Source organism: Hyperolius riggenbachi, chromosome 11, assembly GCF_040937935.1.
Source record: "Hyperolius riggenbachi isolate aHypRig1 chromosome 11, aHypRig1.pri, whole genome shotgun sequence".
Lineage (NCBI taxonomy): Eukaryota > Metazoa > Chordata > Amphibia > Anura > Hyperoliidae > Hyperolius > Hyperolius riggenbachi.
This window is the reverse complement of record NC_090656.1, coordinates 247450109-247464243: the sequence shown is the minus strand read 5'-3', so window position 1 is coordinate 247464243 and position 14135 is coordinate 247450109. Positions and strand designations below refer to the sequence as shown.

Here is a 14135-nt window from a genome sequence, read left to right as displayed (position 1 = left end):
ATATACTGGTAACGGACGGAAGTACTACTGATCCCGGCAGTACACGCTGACTGTGGCAATACAGTGGCAATAAGACAATGCTATATAGTATGCTATATACTGGTGACGGACGGAAGTACTATTGATCCCAGAAGTACACGCTGACTGTGGCAGTACAGTGGCAATAAGACAATGCTATATAGTGTGCTATACACTGGTGACGGACGGAAGTACTACTGATCCCAGCAGTACACGCTGACTGTGGCAGTACAGTGGCAATAAGACAATGCTATATAGTATATACTGGTGACAGACGGAAGTACTACTGATCCCAGCAGTACACGCTGACTGTGGCAGTACAGTGGCAATAAGACAATGCTATATAGTATGCTATATACTGGTGACGGACGGAAGTACTACTGATCCCAGCAGTACACGCTGACTGTGGCAGTACAGTGGCAATAAGACAATGCTATATAGTATGTTATACACTGGTGGTGACGGACGGAAGTACTACTGATCCCAGCAGTACACGCTGACTGGCAGTACAGTGGCAATAGACAATGCTATATACTGGTGGCGGAAGTACTACTGATCCCAGAAGTACACGCTGACTGGCAGTACAGTGGCAAATAGACAATGCTATATACTGGTGGCGGAAGTACTACTGATCCCAGCAGTACAAGCACGCTGACTGGCACTACAGTAGTATGACTAGGAGGCTGGGGGGCCCTGGCTAGCCTAGCTGGTGAGAGTCTAACCTGCCTGCCTACCCAAAGCTAAACCCAACTTTAAGTGGCGGAGAAATGACGCGGTTTGGGTATTTATTTACCCGAACCACGTGACCCGCTCGACCAATCGCAGTGCGAGCCGCGTGTTCGAGCTCGAACCACGTGACCCGCTCGGCCAATCACAGCGCGAGCCGAACGTTCGGCCATGCGCTGTCAGGCCGAACATACGTTCGACCGCATGGCCGAACACCACGAGGTGTCCGGCGGAGCCCGAACCGAACTCGAACAGCCCAAAATCCGGGCGAACCCGAACAGTGGCGAACATTGTTCGCCCATCACTAGTACAGACTAACCAGCAAGCTCATGGTGACCCCGAACTCATTGGAGTGTGTAAGGGACTACAATGGTCCTAAAAGCCCCCTTACTAAAATGCTAAGAACAACAAGAGTTTGCTTTCTTAAAACAGAAAGAATTTACGATAATTCAGGTTGGATTGAGCTTGAGATGTCTCCCAGAGCAACACTGCTGAATATATGCAAATTAACCATTGTTGTCCATGGAAGCTTAACACACCTGCTGGAATGCAATAATGTGTCAGCTTGTTAATTTGTACATATGACCTCTTCTCTCTCCAAGTCCTGCTGCCCTTCTGATCTTATCAGATTGTGGCATTCCCAGAAGCTTATCTGAGGATTGTTTGTATGTAAATTAACCACGCCCCTCAGCACCTTCTTTCCCATTGAGACTGGGAACACACGAGGCAGCGCGGTAAAGGTTGCGTTTTGCTGCATAAGCGTTTGTGTTCTGCTTTTTTCCCCCAGCATATGCATTTTGCATGTGTTTTTTAAATGAGTCTCATGCAAATCCCTAGGAAGTCAACAGGAAGCAGAAATACATAACTTTTTTTTTTTTTTAAAGCATATAAAAAACCGCATGCAAAACACACTACAACGCAATACCTCTGCGTCACCATTGACTTTCATTATATGGGTTTTTGATAAATTTTTTAGAAATTATGCAACAAAACACAAACCTATGCATTTTTCATGCGGCCCATTCACTTGCATTAGGTGCGTTTTCGCCCAGTGTCTTCCCAGCATTAAAGCGGGCCTGAACTCAGAACTTCTTCACTGCTCTAAAAGATAAGCAACAGCATATAATTTATTGGTTACAGCTGATACAAATCCTGCAATAAATCTGCAGTGTGTCTACTTCCTGCTTTCATGGAAGCAGACAAAGGGTTAACATCCTGTGTTTACTAATTAGCTTCTCTGCTCAGGAAGCCAGCTGACAGATAAAATTAAACAAAGATGAGGGAGAATAAGACAGGCTAAACTCTCTAAATTAGGGATGATCAAATATGCAAATTGTCCCAAGTTGATGCAAATTTATATGCCAATGTGTGCAGTTTGAAAATGGACCAATTTAAACCCATGTTTAACCATTTCACCTTCTGCATCAGAGCAATTTTCACCTCCCATTCATTCGCTAATAACTTTATCACTACTTATCACAATTTATTGATCTATATCTTGTTTTTTCCGCCACCAATTAGGCTTTCTTTGGGTGGTACATTATGCTAAGAGCCACTTTACTGTAAATGCATTTTAACAGGATTAATAAGAAAAAAATTAATTATTTCTCAGTTTTCAGCCATTATAGCTTTAAAATAATCCACGTTACCATAATTAAAACCTATGTATTGTATTTGCCCGTATGTCTCGGTTATTATACCATTTAAATTTTGTCCCTATCACAATGTATGGCATCAATATTTTATTTATAAAATAAAGGTGCATGGTTTCCGTTTTGCGTCCATCACTATTTACAAGCTTATAATTTAATTTTTTTTTGTAGTATACCCCCTTCAAATGCATATTTAAAAAGTTCAGACCCTTAGGTAACTATTTGTCTTTTTTTTTATTGTAATTTTTATTTTACCATTAAACATTTTATTTGGGTAATATTTTGGTGTGGGACAAAATTAATTTTTTATACAGAAACAAAAATGACAGCGCTCACAGGCTGCAACTGGCTTATAAACCATCAAGGGGCGTGTACAGACCCCCAGGGGCAAAATACACGCCTTGAATCCAAATCAGATGCAAAATTATGCAAAATTAAGTGCAAATTTATGTGCTAGTCCCTAATCTAAAATTTGAATGCAGACTGGATGCAGGCTACCACAAGTATACTTAGAACATTTTACATAGAGAAGAGAGTGGTCCATTGGAGCTCTGCACTTCTCTGCAGCTTAATCAACTCAGGTGCAGCCTTCTGTATTTGGAAGCGCTGCCTACACCCTTTTCTCTATATAATTTTTAATGTTGTGTGTAAATTGTAATGTAAAAAATGTGCAGATGTAGTTTTACTATTTGGCCACCTTCATTTTTGTTTTCCCTCCTTGCACTTCTCGCTAAGTGGTAGTACAAGGGGGATGCAGAAATTTTTCCGGGCAGAAAAACTGAAGCCTCATAGGTGAGCGCGTCGGTTTTTCTGCTGGGGACAGGGATCGGGAACCATGTTCCCTTTCACTGATCCCAGGGCTACCGGGGGACACGGGAGCGCATTAATGCAGCCGCCCGGACGCGAGCTTCACGTCTGGGCGGCTGAAATGGTTAAATTGATTGGTGCTTTTTCAAGCTGCATATATTTGCATACAAAGTTGCATAATTTCAGACCAATTTACATCTTGATCATCCCTACTCTAAATACATACTGTACAGGGTGCATTTCTCTGTTTTCCTTCTGTCCTGTGCAAGAGTTCAGGTCCACTTTAAATCCTGAGCCTTGAAAAAGGATGAGCACAGCTTCCCTTCCTTGCTTGCATTTGTGCATATTTTAGCAGCCATTGTGGTCTGGCTGCATCTCTCCTGCTTCTGGGCCAGTTCGCTACTCCCATCATATACTGGGAATGAGCTGCAGCGTATTGGCCCCTGGAGATCTTAGAATGATTTACGTGCATGCATCTGTTCCATAGAATGGTAGAACCAGACAGGCCTCAGCATGAATCCCAGGTTTGAGAGCATGAAAGGTTTGCTTGCTTGCTGACTGGCCGTGGGTAGAGTAGGGACCCTTTTTGACTTGGGAGGAAACCTCATCGCCGGTGAAAGGGTTTAGTACAGAATGCTCTTGAATGCAATCCATATGGGAAGCGAATATCCTCCATTGTTGCAACCAAATACAACTTGCATTCAAGTTGTTTTTATCATTAGTAGAGTTTCAGCTGGTGAGTGCAGAGGGTGAAGAATGATGGAGCTCTTCTTTGTCTGCACAGATACGTATTGGAGTATGTACGACTTATGTGACTGAAGAGGAAAACATGCCATTGGAAGGGGCAGGTTGAATAGAGAAGTTAAAGAGAACCAGAGACAAAGCACCCCCATGTATTTACCATATATCTCAGTGGGAACATTAGAGAAAACACCTACACTGCTCTCTGTTTCATTCTTCACTGCTCAGCCTGCTTGTTATCAGCCCTGATAAAATCCCCGACTGAGCATTCAGCCTGGCTTTGCAGGGAATAATTATAGCTGAGTCATTATAGCAGAGCCACAAGAGGTCAGGCTTGGACTTGAAAACACACCAAAGACGACAGACTTAGCTATAATGATTCCTGAGCAAAGCCAGACTGAATGCTCAGTCGGGCATTTTATCAGGGCTGATAACAAGCAGGCTGAGCAGTGAAGAATGAAACAGAGAGCAGGGTAGGAGTTTTCTCTAATGTTCCCACTGATATATATGGTAAAATACATGAGGGTGCTCCATCTCTGGTTCCCTTTAAAGGGTACTGGAAGTGACGGACGCCATCTTCATTCTCTAACAATGCTAATTGGCCTACTTCTGTGCCGAGGCTCCGCCTCTTATACAAGTCGCTGCCCCAGAATGAGCATGCAGATCGGATTGCTGTGACTCTGGTCTGCCTCCACTAGCTACATGCACAGAAGCCAGGCAACCAGCATGGTAGATAAGGGAATAAAGATGGCAGCCTCCGTATTCCACTCACTACAGGAACCAAGCAGTATTTTTAACCCCCTGGGGCAGCGCAATAGCACATTAAAATGTATGCCAACAATGTGGCTTAATAAACAAAAAACTTAAGTGCAGGCTGTTTTCTTCCACTTCTGCTGGTCAGCAAAAATTGCAGGCAGGTAAGGACTGTTGTAATTGGTCATTAATGCAAAGTAGCTGAGATCAAACAAAAGCATTCAGCATCAGGGAATGGGGAGTACACTGTATCAAACAGTGAGGCCCAGTGCACACCAAAAGCCGCTAGCAGATCCGCAAACCGCTAGAGGTTTTTGAAGCAGATTTCAGAGCGATTCTAGGCAAGTTTAGGACCCGTTCACATATATACGAATCGCAAAACGCCAGCGATATTTGCAGGAGTGAATTTCCCACGATTACGTGAAAATAAATAAATAATAATAAATAATAATAAAAAAAAAAACACTGGACATTGCTGCGGTGGTTTTGGCGCAATCGTGATTAGCGGTGCTATGCATGCTAATCGCAAACCGCTGCATGCAACACGTTTGCAGTTCACGCTAACCGCAAACGCGGCTCACATTGAGGCAGAATAGCCTCAGAAATCTAAAAAATGCTGGGTTCACAGACAGGAAACTGCCAAGAGTACATACTCAGAATTTCTTTGTGGGACGAGTTTCACCACAATATCAGTCATACAGCGCCCCCTGATGGTTTGTGAAAAGGAATAGATTTCTCATGTAAAAGGGGGTATCAGCTACTAATTAGGATAAAGTTCAATTGGTCGGAGTTTCTCTTTAAAGAGACACTGAAGCGAGACTAAATCTCGCTTCAGGTCTTATATATAGCAGGGGCACGTGTGCCCCTGCTAAAACGCCGCTATCCCGCGGCTTAACGGGGGTCCCTTCACCCCCAACCCACCCCCCGCAAACCTGGGTCGGAAAAAGGTCGCTGGAGCTGATCTTCCTGGAGGCAGGGCTAACGGCTGCAGCCCTGCCTCCAGTCGCGTCTATCAGACGCGCATCGCCGCCTCTCCCCCGCCCCTCTCAGTGAAGGAAGACAGAGGGGCGGGGGAGAGGCGGAGGTACGCGTCTGACAGACGTGCATGGGGCAGGGCTGCGGCGGTTAGCCCTGCCCCAACCAGGAAGCGCTCCCCCGCTGCTCGGAGGGGGTTTGGGGGGACAGGGACCCCCGTTAAGCCGCGCTATAGCGGCGTTTTAGCAGGGGCACGCATGCCCCTGCTAGCTATGAGGTCTGAAGCGAGATCTATTCTCGCTTCAGACTCTCTTTAAGGCAAGTATGGGAGAGAGAACAGGCTATAGAGAGCAGTAGTAAGGAGGGACTTATTTAAAGGGGAACTGAAGTAAGAGGTATACGGAGGCTGCCATATTTATTTCCTTTTAATCAATACCAGTTGCCTGGCTGTCCTGCTGGTCTATTTCTCTGCAGTAGTATCTGAATAATACCAGAAACAATCATGCAGCTAATCTTGTCAGATCTGATTTTAAAGTCTGAAACACCTGATCTGCTGCATGCTTGTTCAGGGGCTATGGCTGACTTTAAAATCAGATCTGACAAGATTAGCTGCATGATTGTTTCTGGTATTATTCAGATACTACTGCAGAGAAATAGACCAGCAGGACAGCCAGGCAACTGGTATTGATTAAAAGGAAATAAATATGGCAGCCTCCATATACCTCTTACTTCAGTTCCCCTTTAACTTAAGTCCGTTAAAAAGAGTACAGAAATTATAAAAATCCCATTTGCTTTAAAACTAATAAGTTACCAAGATATATAAAATCAAGCATAATAAAGTGTGATTTTCTCACCCCCAGGGTTTGTATAACATGCGGTCTTGAGATCCCTGCCTCCAGTGTGAAATTGGGCCAGGGTGTTTCTCCCCCCCCCTCCAAACCATAGGTGCAAAGGATGCTGGGGGATTGAGGTCATAACTCCACCCCCGTGCCCTGCTCCCAGTCCACACCAATGTGAAAAGAGATTTCATTTGATTCAGCCCTGCGTAATATGTTTGCGCTTTATAAATACAATAAATAAATAAATAAATCCAGGCAGGGTAGGGATGGGAGGACCTGAGGGTGCACTTTGACAAGCCTTCAGTATGAGGAGAAAGATGGAAGTGCTACTACAGATATAAATGAGAGAGTCTACTATGTTCCAGCTGTAAACTTTATATGTTCATCCGTGCATAGACTGCATAGAAGTATTGCCATTCAAACCTTTTTTGGCCGGAGGTGCTCTTTAACCTCCCTGGCGGTCTTTTAAAACCGCCAGGGGGCAGCACAGCACTTTTTTTTTTTAAAAATCATGTAGCTAGCCTAGCGCTAGCTACATGATAGCCACTGTGCAGCGGCATTCCCCCACCCCTTACGATCGCCTCCGGCGAACAGAGCAAACGGGAAATACCGTTCAGAACGGGATTTCCTGTTTGGCTTCCCCCGTGTGCAAATCGGCCCAACAGGGCCTGAGCAATCCTGTATGGCGCTCAGCATGGGCTTATCGCCAGGGAGGTTAAAAGAGGAGATATGAATAAGGCCCAGTGCACACCAAAAACCTCTAGCAGAGCCTCAAAATGCTAGCGGTTTTTGAAGCAGATTTCAGAGAGCGATTCTAGCCATGCTTAGGCTCCATTCACACTTACAAAATGCCAGCGATTTTTCAGGAGTGATTTTTCCGCGATTTCAAGTGGAAAAAAAAAAATAAAAATAAAAAAAAAAAAAAAAATCACTGAACACTGCGGCGATCGCGTTTAGCACTGAAACGCGATAGCTAGGAAATCCGCTGAAAATGGTTCAGGCGACGCGTTTAGCGTTTTTGGGCAATTTGTGCAAATCTCCCAAGTAATAACGGGCCACAGGGTTTCGTTACGCTAGCGCTTTTAAAAAGCAGTAACGTTTCAGCATTTTGCCAAAATCGCCGGCAAAACGCTCTAGTGTGAATGGGGCCTGAGAGAGGTTTTGTAAACATGCCTAGCGTTTTTTGGAGCATTTTTGTGTAGCAGATGTCAGATATAGTTACAGTAAAGCTGTTACTGAACAGCTTCTGTAACAAAAACACCCGGAGAACCGCTCTGATCTAGCGTTTCAGAGCAGTTTTCCCACTTTCCTATACTTTAACATTGAAATCTAAAAAATTCTGCAGCCCCCGAGTTCTCTGGTGTGCACCAGCCCATTCACTTTCATTAGCCTAGCGGTTTTCCCCCTGCAAGCGTTTTAAAAACGCTGCAGAACCGCTCTGGTGTGCACCAGCTCTCAAACACACACACACACAAAAAAAAAAATAGTAGGTAGAATAGTGAAGTGGTTTCTACTCGGTTATATCCATGTTTTTTGCAGTACCTCTGAGTAATTCCCTAACTGATAGGAGGTCTTACAACTTCCGAGAGAAACCATTTTGGCAGCAAGGATGAAACAATTATAAGAAACTCGAACCGCAAAAGGAGATTAATCAAGCTTATAAAAAAACGTAATCAGGGAGTGAGTTTCAGAGAGACTGGGGAGTGAGCAGGCTGCTGTAGGTCTTCGAGGTGGAAAAGAGATTTATAAATTGGTGCAACTTTTTTTTTTAAATACTGCAAAATTTCTCTTTATGTATATTTAATTTCAATAACATCACTTGAGCCAACTTAGCATGAAGAAAGCAAAACAGGTACACCAACAAAGTATATTAATAGCAGACAGGTTTATTGTAAAAAAACAAAACAATTACAGAAGTAGACAACGTTTGCTTTGCGCTTCCAGATAACTCCCATCAGCAAAACGTAACCAGACATCCTCTATCCAACCCCCACAGCCTGGAAATAATTCACAGCTTTCATAAACTACACATCCCATGATGCCTAGCTGGTACCCGGATCTTCCAGCCATGGTCAATGAACCCCACGGAAAAACGTTAGGCTCAAATGACCCCTCTGTTGCAAGCATCGGCCAAGACGGTCATTTAAAGGCACTAGGCTTGAAATTACTGTAGTAAATGCTTGATAAGGTATATTGGTTGCTGAAATGTTTGGTCAGAAAATTAGATAAAAAGTATAATCCAGTTTATACACGTTTTAACTTATCTAGTCTTTTAAAAACGTCATTTACTTAAAGTTTGCCATTTCCTAAATTATTGGTCAGAACGCACAAATGTTTGATGCTGCCAAAGCAGAGGGGGCATGTTAGCATCATCAGAGTACAAATCTAAGAATTAGCCAGAAGGATTCTGGGAGATTTGCATTTTTATTGTGATACAATCACTTTGGTCTGAGATATAATTATGAAGGAGATCGTGTTAGTGGGCGGGTCTAATATAATTATGAAGGAGACCGTGTTAGTGGGCGGGTCTGAGATATAATTATGAAGGAGACCGTGTTAGTGGGCGGGTCTGAGATATAATTATGAAGGAGATCGTGTTAGCGGACGGATCATTCTCGGACAGCAGGAGGGAGACTGTTACAGGTTGGACTTGTCATTGCCCAGGATGTGGGCAGAATGCTGGGTGTAGGTCTTGATCACCTTCTGCAACACAAAAGAATACAGATCAGTCAGTCATGTGACACGGATTCAAACCTTCAGCAAATATTGCCAACAGTGCTTGTACAAATGCAGTCCAGCCACATTAAAGGTCACCTGAGGTAAAAATAAACTAATGAAACAAACAATTGTTTCTATCCTCCTCCTCCTAAAAATGACTTTAAGATATTCCAGTTTTATTCTTATTTAAATCTACTTTATAGGTGTTACTGTTTTGTTTTTTTCTCAATGATATATTCATTGAAGTATGCCAGATCTGTGAATTATTGACCTTTTTATCTCTTTCCATCTGAGAAGCAATTTTCCGCTAGGAAAGTGTTTTATAGTTGGAATTTCTTATCAGTGAGGGTCACACTGTAGTCTGACCTAGTCCTGACTCAGACAGGAACTGCAACTTGCATACCTGATGCTTAACTCTTTCAGGCACAGAAAGAAAGAAAAAAAAAACAAAAAAAAAACAAAAGGAACACCGCCTAGTTATGTGTGCTAGGCACTGTACATACCCATGTCTATCTCATGTCACCTCGGGTATGCTTTAAAGCACAGGTCCCCAACCCTGTCCTCAGAGCCCACCAACAGTACATGTTTTGCAGGAAACCAAAAACATTCACAGGTGAGGTAATTAGGGTCTCAGCAGAGCTGATTAACCTCCTTGCCGGTTATCCCGAGCTCAGCTTGGGGTAACCTGCGTAGGAGGATTTCTCAGGCCCCGCTGGGCAGATTTTCAAAATTTTTTTTTTTTTACTGCACGCAGCTAGCACTTTGCTAGCTGCGTGCAGTTTCCGCTCGCCGCCGATTTGCCGCTACCCGCTGCACCGCACCCCCTCCAAGGGGGTTAACTACAGTGGATTTCCACAAAACATGCACTGTTGGTGGGCCTGGAGGACAGGGTTGGGGGAACACTGCTTTAAAGGGAACCTGAGGTGAGAGGGACGTGGAAGCAGACAATACAGACTGCCTGGCAGTCCTGCTTAACCTCTGCCTCTAATACTTTTAACCATAGCCCCTGAACAAGCATATGCTGATCAGGTGTTCTGACTAAAGTGTGACTGGTTTAGCTGCATGCTTGTTTCAGGTGTGCGATTCAGACTACTGCAGCCAAAGAGATCAGCAGGACTGCCAGGCACCTGGTATTCTTTAAAGAGAAACAAATATGGCAGCCTTCATATCTTACTCAGTTCTGGTGTGCTTTAAAAGTGGGATGGAACTTATTACAAAACACTTGTACCAAAATTGTTAGGTACAAGAATATTTGCTTAACATAGATCCACCTTTTTATGCATATACTGTACAATAGAGTCCTGGTTATTCGGTCTGTGGGCTCTGCTGTTCTTAAAGAGAACCAGAGAGGATAAAAGAAAAGATTGTAAACATACCTGGGGCTTCCTCCAGCCCCAAAAGCCTGGATCGCTCCCACGCCGCCATCCTCCGCTGCCTGGATCCGCCGGTACCGGGTCCCATCATTACCGCCAGTTGGCGGACGCGGCCAATTGTCCACATCACAGAGGCTCCCTCCATACACTTACGCTTGCGACTGCACAGTAGGCAGCCTCATTCGTAAGGGTAAGGAGGGAGCCCGTGATGCGGACAATTGGCCGCGGCCGCCAGAAGTGACAGGACCCGGTGCCGGCAAAGGACAGCGGCGTGGGTGCGATCCGTGCGGATTGGAGCTGGAGGAAGCCCCAGGTATGTATAACTTATTTTTACTAAACTCTGGTTTCCTTTAAAGTTTGAACAAGGAACGACTGGCTAAGGGCCCATTCACACAAGGGGCGATTAGCGAGCGATTCCCGCTAATCGTGGAAGCCCTAGCGCTTGTTAAAGTGCTGGCGCAATTGTAACCATATGGCAGTGATCTCACTGCCGCGGTTGCTGCCGATTACGCGATTAGCAGCAATTGCAAAACGTATTGCCTGCAGCATTTCCCCACGATTCTGAAGCCATTGCGATACACCGCCTAAAAAAGTGCTGATCGCGATCGGCGGGAATCGCAAGAGTGTACAGTGATTTTACTGCTGATCGCTTTGCCACTTCAAGTGTGAATAGGCCCTAAATACATTAGAATGATTTTTCTAAGGCATTTTTGTTCAAAAAAGTTGAACAGGTCATTATTTTGGGGTAGGAAAAAAAAAATACAAAAAAAAAAGTTTTGTAAAAGTAACACTTAGATATTTTTGTAAAAAATGTTTATACCTACATAATGTGTTTGGCTAACAGTACAGAACCTTTTTTGCTACTATTCTTTTGGGGGAAATGAGAGTGAAAAGAACACAGTATTGCCATTTCCGCTCATCACTGATCAGCATTGCCATTCAATACCCTAAACAGCTCAGCTCATGCAGAATAACGCAGCCACAGGAGAACCTCTCAGTATTTACAATGGCAGCTCTCTGCTTCCCCCTAGTGTTACACAGGCAGCGCTGCTCCAGGCTTACCTTCTGGTGGCCCTGCGCATTGTACTTGTCCAACAGGGCCTGGATGCGGGAGCCGTACTCAGGGTGAACATCTGTGAAGTTCTTCACCTGGAAGAGGAGAAATACACTGAATGAAGTCCATCCCCTGTACACAACGTGTGAACCATTATCACATGCCAAAGGCCACAATAGCAGAGAACCTGTAATTAGAAGAAGCCCCTGGGGGAGGGGACCTATGGCTCCGGAGCCAGATGTGGTTCTTTTGATAGCTACACCCAGGTCACAGACAAATCAGTAGGGGTTGTTTCACTAAGCTACACAGCTCAAGCAGCACAGCTTAGTGTGGCAGCACAAGTAACATTTTCATAGTAGGCACGCTACTGCTGTAGCATGCACTACTAACTTACTTGCATCCCCCCCCCCCAAAAAAATATGAACGGCTGCTCCAATTGTCCCACCCTGGATCTTGTCAGGTCCAGCGATTTAACAGAGCGAGATACCCGCACTGATTGGCCCAATAGCCTGCCTGTCACTTGACTGGCATCCTGTTGGGCCAAAGTGCAGGGATCTCATCCTTCAAAGTGAATCAACCCCCAAGTTAGCTAGCTAATTGTACCAGCTGTTAGTATTTCTCCTGTCTGAGAAATTGCTGATGTTGCTAAAACCCAAGAGAAGCAGAAGCCGTGTCTGATATGACCGCTGCCCGGCGAATAACTGTATACACATCACCATGGCAACTAGGACGGGAGCCCTCTGCTGCTCATATGCACTGTCCCAGTTTGATACATATTGTATGGCTCTCACAGAATTACATTTTAAAATATGTGCGTTTATAGCTCTCAGCCAAAAAGGTACCCGACTCCTGCTTTGGGGGGCACTTACCTAAGGAGGGTGGAGCCTCTGGATTCTAATGAGGCTTTCCCCTTCCTCCTGTGCAGCCCCGATCCAGGAACTGCCAGACAGCAGCAGATGGCAATATTTATCCTTGGGATCCAGCGCAGGCACAATACCACCTTCCCCCTCGTGCTGCGGTGTAAATAGCCGATCGGACTAGGCTATTTATGCCGAAACCCGAGGGTCATTTATAAAGGAGTATAATAAAAAAAAAAAAAAAAATACTAAGCAATTTTATTCACAATCTTATTTTGGTTACAGTTCCTCTTAAATATTCAAGCAAGCCTGTTCTGTATGCTAAAAGCAAGAATCAGATTGCCGGTAACCGCAGACATCTTCCCATGTATGGACAGATACAGTTTTCTAACTACTTCAATCCGCCTATATAAGATAAACAGAGCATATCTGGGTGGGATAAACACTTTTTGGATCACCATCAGCTGCACTGGAGGACTTTCCTGCCAATCCTCCACATCTTACATCACCAGCTTTAATCCCGGTGTTTTACAGGTCGGTACTCACAGCTCTCTTCTGGATGAAGAGTTGGGCGTCCTTCATGTGTCCGGCGATGTTCTGGCACAGCCTCTGGCGTTCCTCCTCGCTCAGCACCTTGGTGTAGAAGTCACGGACCTGCAATGCAGACACGCGTAACATGTCAGTAACATGCTGCTCTACACAGTACAGTAAAAGTACAGACAGTCCCCTACTTACAAATAACTCCAGTTACAAACAGCTCATGAATACACCGTATACCGTACCATTTTCATTACAGTTATTTTTGTGGTTGAGGCTGCAGCTGTGAAGGAGAAGGCCAGGTCTAACTGAAAGGCAGTTCTTTGGAGTCATTCTCTATGGATAGGGGACACTGGCCCATATGCCAGTGCACGAGTTTTCGCCCAGAAGTTAATTTTTCATCTTGTATTTAAAAAGGGTTCCGTGGACTGCTTAAATAAACAAAAACCGACACTTACCTGGGGTTTCTATTGGCCCCCTGCAGCTGTAATGTCCCGCACCTTCCTCCTACGATCTTTGGTTCCCCGCTGCCGGACCCGGTGTAATATTTGTCCAACAAGACTAATAATGCTCGCTCCCGCGCATCAATCGGGAGCTTACTGCGTACAAGCAGTACAAAGTATTCTTGAACGGCGCCGTAAGCTCCCGATGACATGCGCGGGAGCGCGCACGTGCGCGACCACGACGTCTAATCAGAAGCCTTATTCGTTCAGGACCATCGGCAGGGAACGGAGGATGGCCCAAGACAGACAGCTGCAGGGGGCCAATAGAAACCCCAAGTGTGTTTATTTGAGCAGTCCACAGAACCTCTTTAAAATACCAAAAAGTAGATTAAAAAAAGTACTATCAAAGTTATTGTGGAGTATTTTCTTACTACTGGTGGTTTGAAAGGCATTTTATTGACAAGTTGTGAAAAACAACAACAACAAAAAATCACCTAGGAGAAAATGTTAATTGCATAAGGGCTACTGTGGCTTTTTCACTTTTTCTCCTACCTTCCCCCCCCAGTGAGATTTTCAAAACTTGTCATAAAATGTCTTAAGCAACCAAGAAAATACTCAAAATAATTTTAATAGTACTTTTTC

The 14135-nt window shown here is 44.5% G+C and overlaps 1 protein-coding gene across 1 annotated transcript in view; it reads right to left on the bottom strand.

The window, feature by feature from the left end:
* Window positions 1-8377: 8377 nt before the first annotated feature.
* LOC137538471 (catalase) overlaps window positions 8378-14135 on the bottom strand; it is a 73972-nt gene continuing 68214 nt past the window's right edge. Inside the window, exons 11-13 of the mRNA XM_068260683.1 lie at window positions 13060-13167; window positions 11665-11751; window positions 8378-9214 (exon numbers count right to left, since the gene is read on the bottom strand). Of these exons, the coding sequence (XP_068116784.1) occupies window positions 9149-9214; window positions 11665-11751; window positions 13060-13167 (261 nt within the window). The 3' untranslated portion in view covers window positions 8378-9148. The remainder of the gene's footprint in view (window positions 9215-11664; window positions 11752-13059; window positions 13168-14135) is intronic.